Source organism: Rutidosis leptorrhynchoides, chromosome 8, assembly GCF_046630445.1.
Source record: "Rutidosis leptorrhynchoides isolate AG116_Rl617_1_P2 chromosome 8, CSIRO_AGI_Rlap_v1, whole genome shotgun sequence".
Lineage (NCBI taxonomy): Eukaryota > Viridiplantae > Streptophyta > Magnoliopsida > Asterales > Asteraceae > Rutidosis > Rutidosis leptorrhynchoides.
This window is the reverse complement of record NC_092340.1, coordinates 251441527-251461511: the sequence shown is the minus strand read 5'-3', so window position 1 is coordinate 251461511 and position 19985 is coordinate 251441527. Positions and strand designations below refer to the sequence as shown.

At 34.7% G+C, this 19985-nt stretch overlaps 1 protein-coding gene across 1 annotated transcript in view; it reads left to right on the top strand.

Moving 5' to 3' along the window:
- Positions 1 to 19207, top strand: part of LOC139864104 (uncharacterized) — a 30908-nt gene extending 11701 nt beyond the window's left edge. Inside the window, exon 2 of the mRNA XM_071852686.1 lies at positions 18823 to 19207. Within this exon, the coding sequence (XP_071708787.1) occupies positions 18823 to 19207 (385 nt within the window). The remainder of the gene's footprint in view (positions 1 to 18822) is intronic.
- Positions 19208 to 19985: the final 778 nt, after the last annotated feature.

Genomic DNA, 19985 nt, shown 5'->3' with positions numbered 1-19985 from the left:
GACCTAACTTATAAAAAAAAATGTGCTTCATTTTCGGTAAATGGATTTGGGGTTGTTACAAGTGGTATCAGAGCATGGTTTAAAGGAATTAGGTGACCTTGGAATAGGTGCCTAGTCTTAGACTTTTTGACGGATGTGCGTTATTTGCGGGACTTGTAGGAATACAGGCTGGATTAATATTTGTTAGTGCCTTAGAGTAGGTGACTAACTAGGACTTGTGTTTGTCCAAATTGTGATTATGTAGGGCCTTATTTCGTGAGAAAATGTATGCCTTAGATAGCTAGTGCCAAATGTAAGTAGGCGGACTTGAACGTTGTTTAGTGATAGTCACATAGGTTGTAGGTTAACTTGTGTTGCGGTGTACTTGTGTATATTTATTATTATATTGTATATATGTGTATATATATATAGGTATCTAATTGTGCGGTGTCCTAGGGACGAATCTATTGGAGAGATTCGAATAATTGGCAGTTTTGAGTGATCAAGTTCGCGGTAAGGACTTTGGTCATTCGGGTACTAGGAGTCATCACGTGTTATCTTGTGTGAATGTTGCGTCAGTCCAGGTAAAGTACTTTGCGTGACCATGTAAAAATGGTAAGGTATGCATTTATAATAGTGATTGATCACCATTATTACGAAAGTGTATCTTGACATCAAGCATGACATGACGAGTACCGAATGGAGGAAACGTGGCATGGTTGGGGTAGAGTCGGGACGAGTTAGGAATCTTTTATTGGTTCTTAGGATATAGTGGTCCCGGGTGATGTGCTTGTTGTCACATCGGGTTCTTTGTGAGTCGGGAAGTTGTTACGGTGGTTTCGATTAGCTAAGGTGAGTGAGCAAACTCACGAGTTTAGTGCGTGCTTAGTCACCCTAAGTAGTGGGTGCACTGTTGAGATTGTTATTGGTTTTAGTTACCCATCGTAACTAGGATGACCAATTTACGTGTGCGTGTGTGCGACGAGGACTTGAATTCCGTAATGGAATGCGACAAGTCTAATGATTGTGGTTTGAGTTACACTCGGTAGAGTGTGTGGTTAGAGAATCGTGTTAGGATTCTTATTGTGAGTCGCCTTGGAATTGGTGAATCGGGAAGTCTTTGGGTCATTAAGCTCATGGGAGTGGGACCCGTATGACGACGGTTGCGTTAGTGTGTTGTGGATTATAGGGTAACATTCCTAATGGAACATCCCTTGTAGTAGTGGTTTTATCGAGGTATGGAAGGATGTAAGACTTGGTGTTTCCAAGCATCTCCTTAGTGTAGATGAAGGGTTTCGTTAGGCTATATCGTTTTGGCCTTGTGGAAATTGTGGCTAGCGAGTGATCGCTAGGAACTTTTGAGAAGACAATAAACCGCAAGGTTTGTCGGGTAGGTATGACTTCGGGTCATTATTGTGGTGAGATGGGTGACATCGGGTGTCTGAAACCCAAAGATCGAGTTTCTAAATCTTGGTAGATTATGGAGGGAGTTTGCATGACACAGCGTCAGGTGCCTTCTTATAACTGCTAGTGTAATATTCAACTCCAGTAGTGGTGTGATCACTTTGTGCTTATGGTGACCGTGAGATACCCTTGGAAGCATCGAAGATTATAATAGTGATCGACGGGTGATAGTAATTCGGTGGTTGCGAAAGTCGATGTTAGAGAGCATTACATTAAATACTTCCTATGAAGTGTTGATATTGCGGTCGATGCAATTATTGTGTCGGATTGGTCACTCTTCTCCATGAGAGTGAGCAATTGTTGGTAAAGGTTCGTTGAGTGGAAGGTCGGGTGATCTCGACTGAGATGCACGACTGATTATCGAAGTGACGTATGCTTAGGCATAGAGACGTATGTGGGACTTTGGTGGAGTTCGCTTTGCGAACAATTAAGGCAGTCGATTGTGATTTGTGGTATGAAGGTGCGATTTCGTCGCGTGTACGACATCTCTGGTAATTTTGTATGACGGCTCTGAGAGCCTAAAGTGAATTTACGGTGATTTGGTGTTTATAACCAACGGTGAGAATGGTCATGTGTGATGTGGAATTTTGATTCCGTGGGATGTTATCATCTTGGCAGTGAGAATGTGGAGATGAACCCTAAGTGGGGGAGTTTTCACTGCAGCCCGAGAAAGATTCGGGGGTGTATTGTATACCCAAGTATCAGAGTGTACCGTGCTAGGCCTAAATAGGTATTCGGAGTACCTAACGAGGAAGAGTGACGGGTTGTTAATGTCGACTCGAGATCGTGCATTACGATTGTGAGTTACAATTCCGGAATGTTATACGTGAAGATTGTGATGATGGGATCGAAGGAAGTGTAAGTCTTCTTATGAAAGGTGGTCGTGTAGTACCGAAGTGCGGTATGAGACCAAATGTGAAGTCTGAGATCTCGGAGTGAGAGAATAAAGCTGTCGTTGCGGGTACTCTCGTAGTAAAAAAATCTGGGTTGTCGTGAAACTTGAACAGTATAATTGAATGGGAACGAATTCGGTATCATGGTGAATACTGTATTTTTCCCTATCGGGAAATGTGTTCTTGGAAAATTGTTAGTGGATTATTCCACTTTATGGATGATTGTGAGACGGGGAGTGTCGGTTTCGATTGTCTCACATAGAGACACTCGGTTGTTGTTTGTTTGCGAGAGTGTGTGCCCTAGTGATGCGACCCGTCGGTTGCGTTGAAATGTCGAGGCCATCCTTAATGGACGGTCTAGGTAGGAGGATTCACCCAGCGTTGGTGAATATTTTATGGGTCGTGTGACGAATTGCGAATTTGTTGTGAAAATAATTCGTTGTTGACGGGATTCTAGTACATGAATAGTTTCCATGCTAGTACTAGGGGGCCGTCTTGTGTGGTTGCGCAGAAGGGGTTTGGAGGAGAAACCCTGTGTCGAGTGTTGATGATTTGTTTAGCGCGTGGTGTATTGTTATCGTCCTGGATTAATCCAGAGACTGATGGTCGTGTGCGGATCGATTGATGGGAAGGGTGTGTTCCCAATATGATTATTTGGGGATACTGAAATTTCTTCGTTGAAGGAATGGCCTGATGGTGGAGACGAGGAAGTTGGCTCTTTATATGGAGAACATTCATGATTGACCGACGATGTGATGTGTTTATGAACCGACGAAGTACGAAGTTTTAATGAGGCATGGATCCTTCTCGATTGGATTAATGCGAGACTTGATTCACGACGTAGTGGACCTAGTAGATCACGTTGGGTGATATGGTTATGGATGTAGTTTCTTGCGAGTTATAGCCGAGAGATTTTGAAGGAATATATGGTGTTTTCCGTATTTCCTAAGTGTGTATTTTGGACGTAGAGCGTATGGGATACCGCTGGTTGCGGTAATGCACGCTAGTGATTATTAGCGTGTGGTGAGATATTCGGGTTAATGGAAAATTGTTATGGACATCGAGTTTGGAGGTATGTCGGAGGACCATTGAGTGTGGGTCCGGTTGGTTAAGTGACGGAGATCACGGGGACGTGATCCAGTTTAAGTGGGGGAGAGTTGTAAGATCCTGAATTTTGTGCATCAGAAAATGTTCCTGAAAGTGTCAGTAAATGTGTGCATCAGAAAGCGCCACTAAAAGTGAACCTAACACTTATGCATTTTCAGAATTTACATCAGAATCAGAATTTGTCAACCTCAGTCCCTGAACTTTTAATTTGAAGCTGGAAACTGAAATTCGATTGAAGAGCTGAAGGTATCGCGTTTGGAGCACTTGTATCGCATTCTGGTGCGTCGCGAAACGCGATAGATTAGGTTGAAACGCGACGGCTTGTAAATCCCCCACCTGACCACTTTATTGCGTATTGGGTGAGTTTGTCGCGTCCTAGGTGTCGCGAAACGCGACAAACTGTCGCGAAACGCGACAAAGTCGCTGAATTGACTTTCTTGACCCGTTTCTAAGGGTATATTTTGGGGTGTTTTAGTCTTTTCACATTGTGGACGGTTTGAGGCCTTAAGAACTGATCCAAAGCTCAACCCTATCTCATTTCTCACTCTCTCAACTACACACATTCAATTTAGAGAGAGAAAGAGAGTTCTAGAGAGAGAGAACTTGGTTTGAGGAAGAAGAAGGGTGAATCGGGTCAAGTCGCGAGTATTAAAGTTGTTCATCTCGTTCTTGGCTACGTTTTGGTAGTATTCGTAAGCTCTAACTCCGAATTTCATTATTTGATTTTGATATTCAAATTAGGGTTTGAGCTTGATTTTGTTAGAAACCCTTTAATGGTTGTGAAATGGGTTTGTTGTGGTTAGTAGATGGGTTTTGACCCATTATTGGTGGGTTAGGGTTTGGTGACGAATTTGGTCATGATTTTGGGTGTAATCACTAGATTATAAATGTGTTTGTGCATAGATGTTCATAAGAACATGTTAGTTGGTCAAAAATGGGTGTTGACTTTGATTTAGTGTCAAACTAAGATTTGAGTCAAGTTTTGGTGAATCAAGTATGTAAATACTTGATTTAAGTGTTAATTGGTGTTTTGGAAATAAAATCACTAGTCGTTAGTGATTATGGGGCGTTTTATGACTTTGGTCAAAATGGGTAAATTGGAATTGGGTCAAATTTGAGGATGACACTAATTTGGATTAAATGGATGTTAAACGCTTTTGTTAAGTGTTAAACGGTGTTTGGATGTAATTACTCGCGAGAAGTAAATTGAGGTTTAAATGATATTTTAACATAAGTCAAACATGGTCAAAAGCAATATGGGTCAATATTGCACGTGTTGGGGTTTTGGTGTAATTCGCATTTGAAATTATTACTACCTAAGTAGTAATTTAGTGTTAAGACCTAGGTTGGGTCTAATTGGGGTAAAGTATGATTTGAGTTGAATTGTACTTTGTTGTGTTGGTCTGAATTACCACACGAAGTGGTAATTGGTTTGTGTCCATTAGGTGTTAAATGGGCGGGTTTTGGCGAGCAAGGTTTGATCCCTCGGCTAAGGGATGTTTGTGTCGAGTTCTCTTTTAGAGAATGGCTATTTATGTGTATATTGTACCTATGTGTGATATAGGTGGTTACTTGCTCAGATTTGAGGACGGAGATCATGTTATACATGACTTGTGCGGACATTCCAAGGTGAGTGGAATAATTATGCGTATATGTATATGGCGTGTTTATTTGTGAATGTTATGGTATGAACCATGAGCCGGTAGTGCCATAGCATGATGTGAACCACGAGCCGGTAGCATCAAGTGTGAACCACGAGCCGGTAGCACTATAAACAAGTGTGAACCACGAGCCGGTAGCACTATAAAATGAGATGTGAACCACGAGCCGGTAGCATCGAAGTGTGAACCACGAGCCGGTAGCACTATAAAAAAGTGTGAACCACGAGCCGGTAGCACTATAAACGAGTGAGACTCAAATGCATATGGTGTGAACCACGAGCCGGTAGCACCATAGCATTATTGTTAACCATATTATGTTGTTGGATTTTGTTTAGCATGCTATACGTTTATATATATTGTGTTAAGTATATGCTAATGTGGCGTTGTGATAGTGTACGAGTTGTTAGCATTATGAGTATGACGGCATGCTATTTGAGTTATATTTTCGTATGAGGTATTTGGTGGGTGCGATTGCAAATAGATGGGTTATATATGTGTATGTATAATTATTGCACTCACTAAGCTTTGCTTACCCCTCTTGTTGTTTACCTTTTTATAGGTATTATTGATGCGGAATTACCTAGTTGCTAGACTAGGATTGATAGACGTTGCTTAAGCATGGAGGATTAGCTTTTGGATATTCGGACGCGGAATGGGGGGATTTGATAGTCCTCGGGATTATGCTCTTGGTATCGGGTTGGGTTATTGAGTATTAACCCGTTTTTGTGCGATTGGATTATTATTACAAATGTTTTTGTAAGGTGTCATTTGGGAACCAAGGGTCATTGTATGTTGTTAAACGCAACGTCACGATATTATGTTTTTGGTTAAAACAAAGTTGAAATTATTGCGTACTAATGGGACCTAACTTATAAAAAAAAATGTGCTTCGTTTTCGGTAAATGGATTTGGGGTTGTTACAAGATAGATATGTGTGTGTATATATATATTTATATATATTAATCTGAAATATTATATATTGTTCTTATTAAATGTAATTATGATACTATGATAATTATTATTTAAAAACGTGTCTATATATATAAATAATGTATATTAAATATATATTTTGCGATTTCGAATCTATTTAGTAAACGACTAATTTCACTTAATTAACGTTCGATGTATATTACATGAGTAAAATAAGAACTAATATTATTTTAAAATAATCGGTGATCCGAAAATGAGTTCTATAAATTTTAGGCTTATTTAAAATGTATTTAGGAACTATTTGTTAAGTTTTAACATTTTTTATATTTCTCCCATAAATGAGAGGGATAGTTGATGTAATTTTTATTTTTTTGAATTAATGATTAAATTTTATACCATAGTGACTAAAATAAATAAATATAGTTAATTTAAAAATTTGGAATTTTTTCCGAAAACTTTTATCCGCCACTAATTTTAAATAGTGCACGATACACAGTCCATGAAAACTATCGGTATAATCAAACAAATAAATCAATCGATAGCTTTACTGTTTTCTTAAAGTTTCATCTCATTATGTGCATAATACTATTTACTTTTGACTTCTATAAAGTATAAGAAAATGATATATGATAGGTGATATATAGATTGAATAAATATATATACTACTCTCCTTCTCCTATTTCTATTCTGCAAATCACTTCACCACCTAAACTACTACTACTATTTAAAATCCAACTCAAGAACGCTTCTTTCATTACTCGTCTATCATGGTAACTTGAACACCAACATAAACCCTTCACACGATAGCCCCACGCATTTCATCGCTTAACACCAGTTTAAGTACACGGCCTGTGTATCTTATTCTACAAACAAATTACTTAAACTCTAGCATTTTATTAATTCTAAAATCATTTCTCACTTTATAGATATACACGTGAATGTGTGTATTTACAATTTTCGGTTACTAGATCCATCAATTAATATATAGCGGTTTGTCTTTGTTTGATTATAAAAATCATTTTACTTCTCCCACAACCACCACTCGATCTTTTCTATCCCGTGTTCGACCCAACACCCTTCACAACCACACCATGGAATCAACACCAATTCACCGGCCACCACAACAAACTCGCCACCATCTTTCGCCATCTCCACCGCCACCTTCCAATCACCACCGTAAATAATGGACAAGCACCATCCTTTCCTCCCTTTATCTCTCTCCTCTTCTTGTTTGTAAACCATCACAAACCACGTTGCCTTCACATGGATACTACTGCATTTTTTTTCTTTGTAACTTTGAAAAACTAGATCACATTCACCCTCTCACTCTTCTCTCTCTCTATCTCCCTCTCTTGGTTGCTTTCCGTTTCGAACCACTTAATCACATAACAACCTACACCCTCACCATGGTTCCACCCTATCACCATCTTCATCATGTAGACCATCATTGAATCACCATCATCTCCATATATCTCTCTCTTTCTCTCCTTCCTGTCTAAAGAACAAGTTACAACTCACCACTTATTTCTTTTTTGAAATTATGTCACAACAGCTCGCATACTTCTGTTTCCTGATTATCTGTTCTGTCACAAAAATTAGGTAGAATTGATATTGATACTATAATAATTGACAATGATGATGAGATGATAATGCATTATTGATTAAAAGGAAAGTGATGGTTTTGGTGGAAAGTCTGTGGGTCAGCAAAAATACCAACTCTCCTCTTACCCATGTGCAAATACGAATCTTTATTCTAGCTGTATTCCTTCACGAGATCTCACCCTACTTTTTCTGATTGGGCCAGCATCTCATTTACTGTAGGGCCGAGGTTCTTGTCTCTTTTGGGCTTCTTTTAGTAATAGATTAAAGATAATGGTGTGCTGCAAAACGAAACCGAAATCACCATTATTTATAATCATTATCTTTTTACTTCGAGAACTACAGCCTATATAATCATAAACTTCGAACAAAACCACCCAACAACTAAACTGCTCGATCAAGGCTGCTATACTCGCTGTTATCTTTCTTTTCCTGTTTACTATTACGATGACTGTAATGATGTCACGATGAGATCATAATGATAATGGAAGATTGTTGTGATCTTATGTGATGATGTAGATATGATGATGATATGATGGTATTCGTATGATGAGGATACAGATATGTTGATGAGCTGTATTGATAACGGGTGATGATCGTGGTCATAATGAAGATATTGATACAGTGACTATGAAGATCAATGATATTTGATGATGATTTGTTATCAGATGATAACAATGATAATGAGTCGAATGGTGAAATTGAAACGCGAATGATAATGAAGATGATAGATGATGAAAACTAGTAAAAGCCATTAGGGTGAACGAGAGCATTGGATTACGTTTGAGGTTCACAGTTTTATTTTTTTTATCGTAACAGTTCCAGGCAAAATTCCAATTATTCTAAAAATTCATATTGGGCTAGATGTAGTTAGTTGGCCCGTGAGGTTTGTTTGCATTGTTTGGCTAGAATTCCAAACTTGGGCCACGGGTTTCAAAAACTCACCATTCAGTTTCCTGGTTCGATGGTTTGATTCAAAACTATGATAATAATAAGTCTAGACATAAGTAAAATAAATAGATGATGATTTATACGTAAGGATAGTTTATGTCGAAGAATGATGTTGATATAAGCATATGATGATGATATAAGATGATGGTACGTATGGTAGATAATGAAGTATGATGTTATTAATAATAAGCTACATGAAGATGATGATAGTATTAATGATGCATATGATGAAAGATGATGATATTAGGATGTGATGATGAATGATTTCAAATGATGATTATGATGCTTGTGATGTTGTGATGATGATATACATGATGATCACGATGACATGTTATTATGATAACAAATGGTATAACAAATTTTTTTTTATATTATCATTATTAAATCTAATTATTATTATTATTATTATTATTATTATTATTAAAATCATTATTTTTAGAATTATTATTATTAGTATACATTATTATTAAAATTATCATTTTTATTAAAAGTATTATTTTTATTAAAGTTATCATTTTATCATTAATATTAAAAGTATCATTTTTAACTCTATTATCATTATTATTATTTTATCATTTCTAATATTATTTTAGTATTAATATAATTTTAACAAACAAAAGATATATATACATATATGTACAAAATGTATTAAATACATATAACATAACAAATTAGTATTTTATCTATTTTAAATATATAAAATAAATATATGAAACATATATGTTACTAATATAAAAATGATACAACTAATAAATTCTTATATATATATATATATAATTTTGTTCGATTACAATTATGTGTGTTAATATATATACATGATATAGGTTCGTGAATCCGAGGCCAACCCTGCATTGTTCAATATAGTAATATGTATTTTTACTACAAAATACATTAGGGGAGTTTCATTTGCCTTTTTACCCTTTATATTTTTGGGCTGAGAATACATGCGCAACTTTTATAAATGATTTACGGAATAGACACAAGTAATTGAAACTACATTATATGGTTGAATGATCGAAGCCGAATATGCCCCTTTTGCTTGGTAACCTAAGAATTAGTAAACCGGTCAACTAATTGACGTGAATACTAAAGATAGATCTATTGGGCCTAACGAACCCCATCCAAAGTACAGGATGCTTTAGTATTTCGATGTTGTTTTTATCATGTCCGAAGGATTTTCCGGAATGATAGGGGATATTCTTATATGCATCTTGTTAATGTCGGTTACCAAGTGTTTAATCCATATGAATGATATTTTTATCTCTATGCATGGGACGTATATTTATGAGAACTGAAAATGAAAATCTTGTGGTCTATTAAAATGATGGAAATGATTATTTATGATAAACTAATGAACTCACCAACCTTTTGGTTGACACTTTAAAGCATGTTTATTCTCAGGTACGAAAGAAATCTTCCGCTGTGCAATTGCTCATTTTAAAGATATTACTTGGAGTCATTCATAACATATTTCAAAAGACGTTGCATTCGAGTCGTTGATTTCATCAAGATTATTGTTAAGTCAATTTTAGTTGGATATATTAGGAAATGGTATGCATGCCCTCAACTTTCGAAGTAATGAAAGTTTGTCTTTTAAAAACGAATGCAATATTTGTAAAAATGTATCATATAGAGGTCAAGTTCCTCACGATGTAACCAAATGTAATGTATTCGTCCAAATGGATTAGGACGGGTCCTTTCAGTTGGTATCAGAGCGGTGGTCTTAGCGAACCAGGTCTTGCATTAGTGTGTCTAACAGATAGTTGTTTAGATACATTAGTGGGTCTGGACTTTGACCGTGTTTGCATGTCAAAAGTTTTGCTTATCATTTTGTGTCAAAAAAAATTTATTTGCTTATCATCCTTAAAGTCTAGACACGTCTTACTACCTCTATTGCATAGACAGTGTATAGATAAATTCAAATATTAGCGTATCTGTTATTGTTACCTTTGTCTGACAGCTTCCGTAGATTCCTCCTTAACTTATGGGATTTTAGTATTATATATGCATATGTAAATTATGTATTGCAGGGTACTAATCTACATCCTATAATCTATTTCTTATCGAAAATCCTTCATCTGATCGTACGAAATGAATCCCTCAACCAGTTCGAATTCCTCGAATTCCGACAGCTATTTCGATATGGAGTTTCACCTAAGCTCAGAAAGCAGTGTCACTAGAACGAATCAACCAATTCATTTGATGGGTTCGTAGCCTACTTAATAATTGGAGACAAAAAGAAGGTGATCCTTTCCATCAACCAAATTCACCTCTTGACGAAGAACCTGATGCACTTACCAGCGAACTTATCCGAAACACCAATTTCAGCCTCATTTCCAGGGTAGCTCATCACGATTATAGTCTATTCACAAATTTAAACCTTATTCACCCGCTCGTTCCAACCGACAATCATTCCGGAATAATGGAAGAAGTCAACGAGCTTCGCGCTCGAGTAATCAATTTGGAGAATATGGTGCAAAACGTACCAGCTTCAGCAACATCACCGGCATCAACACCAGTGCCACCAACAACCTAAGTTTCAACATCACACGTCTCAAGCATAATCATCAATCTACATATCTGTTCTACATCGATTATCTTCATTCTACGTATCGTTCTATCTATTTTATCTTCGTTTGACATGGCGATTATGTAATCTCTAATGTTTTAGAGATTATATATTCATGTTCTAACGGTAAATCGAATGAGTTTAATATCATATTAACTTATTAAATCTATATTACATCTGAAGAAAATATATATATGTAAGTATATTTTCATAAAGATTGTAATTAAAAATTCTTTTGTACAAACTGTTAATGGTGAAAATATTTGAACGGGTAGGTAATAACCGAGAAATATTTAGATTTCACATTAAAAAGTTACACTGTACATTCTTCGAATCTGATTCAACAATCATTTACTATCCTACTTACATCCACAAGATATACGTATCCGTTCACCGCAGAATAACCCTTTTCATTCAATTTCATATTTAGATTTTGACTTACCAGAATCTAACAAGTGGCATAATAAAGAAAACATTGGGCAAAAATAAAATTTGTTAGAAACAAACAAATTAACTATGAGAAATTTGGTTAAGAATCCACGCTAACAAAATCTAGCTAACTGTTCCTAGCTAACTGCTAATTCCTTATTACATTTTAATTATCGCAATTTATTTTATCGCAATTTAATTCTCGCAATTTTATTTATTGTCATTTAATTTATGTTATTTACTTTACGCACTTTATTTATCGTCATTTAATTTTTGTTATTTATTTTACGCACTTTATTTATCTTCATTTAAATACTGTTATTTTACGCATTTTAAATATCGGGACACGCATACAAGGTTTTGACATATCATATCGACGCATCTATATATATTATTTGGAATAACCATAGACACTCTATATGCAGTAATGATCGAGTTCTCTATACAAGATTGAGGTTGATTCTACAATAATATATATAGTTTTGAATTGTGATCGAGTCTGAGACATGTACACGGATCACGATACGTATTAATTACTTCGAATATTGTATATTAAACTATATATGAAGTATTGGACTGTTAACTGTGGACTATCGACTATAGACTAATAACATTGGATAATTAAAATGAATTAAAATATTGATTATAACATATGAAAACATTTCTCCAAGTTTGCCACTTGATTTCATCTTAAACCTCATTTGTATCTTGACGATTACAATCTGCGTTCAAACCTTTCATAATTCTTGAAAACACCTCAATCGAGAGGATGAACCAAACGCACTTCATCTACGTAAGGAGAGATTGATGCATATAGTTATGCACTTGAAAACTCTTGGAACCTGAGTAAACGTTTAACACGTATCTGTGCTAATTCCTTTAGTATTATTATTACCCAAAATAACTTGGTAATTCCTTTCAAAGTAGCAAATTTTGTCACAGCTTCAACAAGTCAACTTCGACTTTTCATTCGAATCAACCTTATTATAATTTTGATATATGATTACCTTATTCATCATCGTTACCGAAGAAGCCGTTTATATCTCACCACATTAGCAGTAAACTTACCAACAACTTCGTTGATTTTTGACTTTTCAAAAAATCATTATATTTATCAAAACCCTATCCGCATCTTGTAACGATAATTGCCATACCAATTACCGAGAATCAGTAATCAGTATTTTGAAATTTCACAGCATGTCTACATGAACAGTTATATGTGTACATATAACAATTATCTCTTAGAATTATGATCTTCCATTCTAAAATTCTGAAAAGCACCCAGTCTGCGAATTAATGCTCTGAATTTTGAAAAGTTGAATGCAGCAACAAAAACTGTAAACGACCTCAACAGCCAAAAGTTGATGATAAAGAATTGTATGTTGGCAAAGCTCAGAAAAAGTTTGAAACTAAAAAACTGATTGAGCAAACTACGAAGGAGTCTCTGAATAAATCACAAGGACTAAACTAGTACATTAAGAATCCTGATGATTTTGTTTCTAATGAAATCTTTAGCGAATACCTTACTTCTGACTCCAAACTCTTGCGGACAAATTTTCTTCACCATCCTTCGATATTAGAAATTCCAAGATATCATAGTATCTTTCATTATAAATATCCTCCATATTTCTGAAGATATTTTCATAACTATTCTTATCTGAAATCATTAAATCTCTTCGTGCTATCAGTGTTACATCATATAGAAACTGTTAGTTTATATATTCTATAAACTTTCGAGTTTAAACTATGAATATTTTTGAAGTAATGTTGAGAGCTGAAGCATGAGTTAGTATAATATAATGACACTTGATCAACGTGATTATATTACAGTAAGTCATGCTGAGTTTCTAATGGAACTTGATGATACACAGATCATAACATCATTATGTGCCATGTTACACGACTGTTACATTCTATCTATTCTATAAACATATCAGGAACCTATTTTCTTGATAGTTTTATCTTTTCTCTCGAATTCTGGTAATTTAACAATCAAGATCGTGTCATTACAATTTCTCTCTTAGAACATTAGGCAGATTCAATCGAAACTCCATATCTATGAATTCTGGACCATTACCTACGACAAGAAAACAAAAGCATGAAGCTCCGAAAGAGAAAGGGGGTATAAATCGCAGCAAACAAGAGAGAGCATTAACTGTGGATGACAATGATTATAGGAGACAGAAGCAGGGACATCGAAATATAAGGGGAGATATAAAACCCAACAACAACGCGGAAATTACAAACAATGGATATTAATACGAATAGCAGTATAAAGACACGGTATAATTAAGAATTGTATCACCCCAAGATAATAGTATAAGTAAACAAATTCTTCTGGTGGAAGATTAAAAAAGAGGATGACAGAAATGTTAATTAGAAAAATATTAAGGATTAGAACTGGATTAAGCATTTTCACAATCTTTTAGATGTGTGAAATAAGAAAGAAAGTATAGGAATTGTGAAAGTAGTGGAACAGATGAGGTTAATTTATAATGAAAATATCCGACAGGGCAATCAGGGCTGATTACTGCATTTAATTAAAGAGATCTTGATTTCCTTATTCATCGAAGAATCATATATTATAGATTCAAAGATTTTCTTTAAATACCTTGAATTCCGGAATTCAACCCTGACTCTGTCAAAAGTTAATACTAATCTTTACCTTGCTTATTTCAATTCTTTTACGATAGCTTCACTCATACGCTTCAAGTAACCGAATCGTTTAATCTATATTACTCGGTAATGATAAAACTCTATTTATCAACTTCTATTCGTCATGAAAACATTTTTATTGTTAGCCATGATGACCACACTCAAGACGAAATTTCTTTAACGGGTAGGTACTGTGACGACCCGAAAATTTTTGACCAAATTTAAACTTTAATCTTTATATATTTTGACACGATAAGAAAAGTCTGTATAGTTGAGTCTCAAAAATTTTGAACTGTTTGATATATTCACTTAACTTCGACTATTTCCGATGATTCACGAACCTTTAATTGTAGATAGATATGTGTGTGTGTATATATATATTTACATATATTAATCTGAAATATTATATATTGTTCTTATTAAATTTAATTATGATACTATGATAATTATTATTTAAAAACATGTCTATATATATAAATAATGTATATTAAATATATATTTTGCAATTTCGAATCTATTTAGTAAACGACTAATTTCACTTAATTAACATTCGATGGATATTACATGAGTAAAATAAGAACTAATATTATTTTAAAATAATCGGTGATCCGAAAATGAGTTCTATAAATTTTAGGCTTATTTAAAATGTATTTAGGAACTATTTGTTAAGTTTTAACATTTTTTATATTTCTTCCATAAATGAGAGGGACAGTTGATGTAATTTTTATTTTTTTGAATTAATGATTAAATTTTATACCATAATGACTAAAATAAATAAATATAGTTAATTTAAAATTTTGGGATTTTTTCCGAAAACTTTTATCCGCCACTAATTTTAAATAGTGCACAATACACAGTCCGTGAAAATTGTCGGTATAATCAAACAAATAAATCAATCGATGGCTTTACTGTTTTCTTAAAGTTTCATCTCATTATGTGCATAGTACTATTTACTTTTGACCTCTATAAAGTATAAGAAAATGATATATGATAGGTGATATATAGATTGAAAAAATATATATATTACTCTCCTTCTCCTATTTCTATTCTGCAAATCACTTCACCACCTAAACTACTACTACTATTTAAAATCAAACTCAAGAACACTTCTTTCATTACTCATCTATCATGGTAACTTGAACACCAACATAAACCCTTCACACGATAGCCCCACGCATTTCATCGCTTAACACCAGTTTAAGTACACGGCCTGTGTATCTTATTCTACAAACAAATTACTTAAACTCTAGCATTTTATTAATTCTAAAATCATTTCTCACTTTATAGATATACACGTGAATGTGTGTATTTACAATTGTCGGTTACTAGATCCATCAATTAATATATAGCGGTTTGTCTTTGTTTGATTATAAAAATCATTTTATTTCTCCCACAGCCACCACTCGATCTTTTCTATCCCGTGTTCGACCCAACACCCTTCACAACCACACCATGGAATCAACACCAATTCACCGGCCACCACAACAAACTCGCCACCATCTTTTGCCATCTCCACCGCCACCTTCCAATCACCACCGTAAATAATGGACAACTACCATCCTTTCCTCCCTTTGTCTCTCTCCTCTTCTTGTTTGTAAACCATCACAAACCACGTTGCCTTCACATGGATACTACTGCATTTTTTTTCTTTGTAACTGTGAAAAACTCGATCACATTCACCCTCTCACTCTTCTCTCTCTCTATCTCCCTCTCTTGTTTGCTTTCTGTTTCGAACCACTTAATCACATAACAACCTAGACCCTCACCATGGTTCCACCCTATCACCATCTTCATCATGTAGACCATCATTGAATCACCATCATCTCCATATATCTCTCTCTTTCTCTCCTTCCTGTCTAAAGAACAAGTTACAACTCACCACTTCTTTCTTTTTCGAAATTATGTCACAACAGCTCGCATAATTTTGTTTCCTGATTATCTGTTCTGTCACGAAAAGCAGGTAGAATTGATATTTATACTGTAACAATTGACAATGATGATGAGATGATAATGCATTATTGATTAAAAGGAAAGTGATGGTTTTGGTGGAAAGTCTGTGGGTCAGCAAAAATACCAACTCTCCTCTTACCCATGTGCAAATATGAATCTTTATTCCAGTTGTATTCCTTCACGAGATCTCACCCTACTTTTTCTGATTGGGCCAGCATCTCATTTGTTGTAGGGCTGAGGTTCGTATCTCTTTTGGGCTTCTTTTAGTAATAGATTAAAGATAATGTTGTGCTGCAAAACGAAACCCAAATCACCCTTATTTATAATCATTATCTTTTTACTTCGAGAACTACAGCCTATATAATCATAAACTTCGAACAAAACCACCCAACAACTAAACTGCTCGATCAAGGCTGCTATACTCGCTGTTATCTTGCTTTTCCTGTTTACTATTACGATGACTGTAATGATGTCACGATGAGATCATAATGAAAATGGAAGATTGTTGTGATCTTATGTGATGATGTCGATATGATGATGATATGATGGTATTCGTATGATGAGGATACAGATATGTTGATGAGCTTTATTGATAACGGATGATGATCGTGGTCATAATGAAGATATTGATACAGTGACTATGAAGATCAATGATATTTGATGATGATTTCTTATCAGATGATAACGATGATAATGATTCGAATGGTGAAATTGAAACGCAAATGATAATGAAGATGATAGATGATGAAAACTAGTAAAAGCCATTAGGGTGAACGAGAGCATTGGATTACGGTTGAGGTTCACAGTTTTATTTTTTTATCGTAACAGTTCCAGGCAAAATTCCAATTATTCTAAAAATTCATATTGGGCTAGATGTAGTTAGTTGGCCCGTGAGGTTTGTTTGCATTGTTGGGCTAGAATTCCAAACTTGGGCCACGGGTTTCAAAAACTCACCATTCAGTTTCCTGGTCCGATGGTTTGATTCAAAACTATGATAATAATAAGTCTAGACATAAGTAAAATAAATAGATGATGATTTATACGTAAGGATAGTTTATGTCGAAGAATGATGTTGATATAAGCATATGATGATGATATAAGATGATGGTACGTATGGTAGATAATGAAGTATGATGTTATTAATAATAAGCTACATGAAGATGATGATAGTATTAATGATGCATAGGATGAAAGATGATGATATTAGGATGTGATGATGAATGATTTCAAATGATGATTATGATGCTTGTGATGTTGTGATGATGATATACATGATGATCACGATGACATGTTATTATGATAACAAATGGTATAACAAATTTTTTTTTTATATTATCATTATTAAATCTAATTATTATTATCATTAGTAAAATCATTATTTTTAGAATTATTATTATTAGTATACATTATTATTAAAATTATCATTTTTATTAAAAGTATTATTTTTATTAAAGTTATCATTTTATCATTAATATTAAAAGTATCATTTTTAACTCTATTATCATTATTATTATTTTATCATTTCTAATATTATTTTAGTATTAATATAATTTTAAAAAACAAAAGATATATATACATATATGTACAAAATGTATTAAATACATATAACATTACAAATTAGTATTTTAACTATTTTAAATATATAAAATAAATATATGTAACATATATAAACATATATGTTACTAATATAAAAATGATACAACTAATAAATTCTTATATATATATAATTTTGTTCTATTAAAATTATGTGTGTTAATATATATCCATGATATAGGTTCGTGAATCCGAGGCCAACCCTGCATTGTTCAATATAGTCATATGTATTTTTACTACAAAATACATTAGGTGAGTTTCATTTGCCTTTTTACCCTTTATATTTTTGGGCTGAGAATACATGCGCACCTTTTACAAATGATTTACGGAATAGACACAAGTAATTGAAACTACATTATATGGTTGAATGATCGAAGCCGAATATGCCCCTTTTGCTTGGTAACCTAAGAATTAGTAAACTGATCTACTAATTGACGCGAATCCTAAAGATAGATCTATTGGGCCTAACGAACCCCATCCAAAGTACAGGATGCTTTAGTACTTCGATGTTGTTTTTATCATGTCCGAAGGATTTTCCGAAATGATAGGAGATATTCTTATATGCATCTTGTTAATGTCGGTTACCAGGTGTTCAATCCATATGAATGATATTTTTGTCTCTATGCATGGGACGTATATTTATGAGAACGGAAAATGAAAATCTTGTGGTCTATTAAAATGATGGAAATGATTATTTATGATAAACTAATGAACTCACCAACCTTTTGGTTGACACTTTAAAGCACATTTATTCTCAGGTACGAAAGAAATCTTCCGCTATGCAATTGCTCATTTTAAAGATATTACTTGGAGTTATTCATAACATATTTCAAAAGACGTTGCATTCGAGTCGTTGATTTCATCAAGATTATTGTTAAGTCAATTTATATGGATATATTAGGAAATGGTATGCATGCTGTCTACTTTTGAAGTAATGAAAGTTTGTCTTTTAAAAACGAATGCAATGTTTGTAAAATGTATCATATAGAGGTCAAGTACCTCACGATGTAACCAAATGTAATGTATTCGTCTAAATGGATTAGGACGGGTCCTTTCATCAAGTTCCCAACACCATTAGGAATTGCAACGATAAGGTCAGAAAAACAAGATGCAAGCGTCGCGGCTGTGGAACAAGCAGAAAAACAGCCAAGTGAGGCAGAGCAGCTTCGAAGCTGCATGATCATCGCAAATCCGCGACATCCAGAACAAAAAATTAAAATCGGCGGAGGATTGTCAGATGAGACAAAATTTAAGCTTCATAATATATTAGCTTCTAATACGGATGTCTTTGCATGGAAAGAAGCAGACATGACGGGCATGCCAAGAGAAATTGCTGAGCATAAACTCAATGAAAATCCAAGTTTGACGCCAGTGCGACAAAAGAAACGTGGCATGGCACCAGAAAGAAGGGAATGGTTGAAGGCATAAGTCGATAAGTTGGTCAAAGCAAACATATTACGAGAAGTAAGGTACCAAACAAGGGTAGCAAACCCTGTACTGGTAAAAAAGCCTGACGGGTCTTAGCGCATGTGTGTTGACTTCATGGATATCAATAAAGCATGTACCAAGGACAATTATCCTCTACCAGAAATAGACTGGAAAGTTGAGTCATTAGCTGGCTTCCGATACAAATGTTTTTTGGATGCGTACAAAGGATACCATCATATACAGATGGTAGCAGACGATGAGGATAAAACTGCTTTTCACACAAGCCAGGGCATATATTGCTATACCAAGATGCCAGTTGGTTTAAAAAATGCCGGAGCAACGTACCAACGCGTAATAGACAAGGCTTTGAAAGGTCAGATTGGCAGAAATTTAGAAGCATACGTTGATGACTTAGTCATAAAGAGCACAACAGAGCAAGGTCTACTGGAAGACATATTAGAAACGTTTGCATCGCTAAGAAAGACTAATATGAAGCTCAACTCGTCGAAGTGCAGTTTTGGAGAAGAAGAAGGAAAGTTTCTTGTTCATATAATAACTGAGCGCGGGATACGTGCAAACCCAAAGAAAATAGAGGCAATTGAGAATATGCCGTCACCTAGAAATAAAAAGGAGGTGCAAAGTTTAACAGGTAAGTTGATGGTATTAACAAGGTTTTTATCAAAATCCGCAGAGAGATCACTCCCCTTTTAACACTGAAGAATTGCTTAAAGAAAACGGATTTCAAGTGGACGGAGGAAGCAGAATCGGCGTTTCAGGA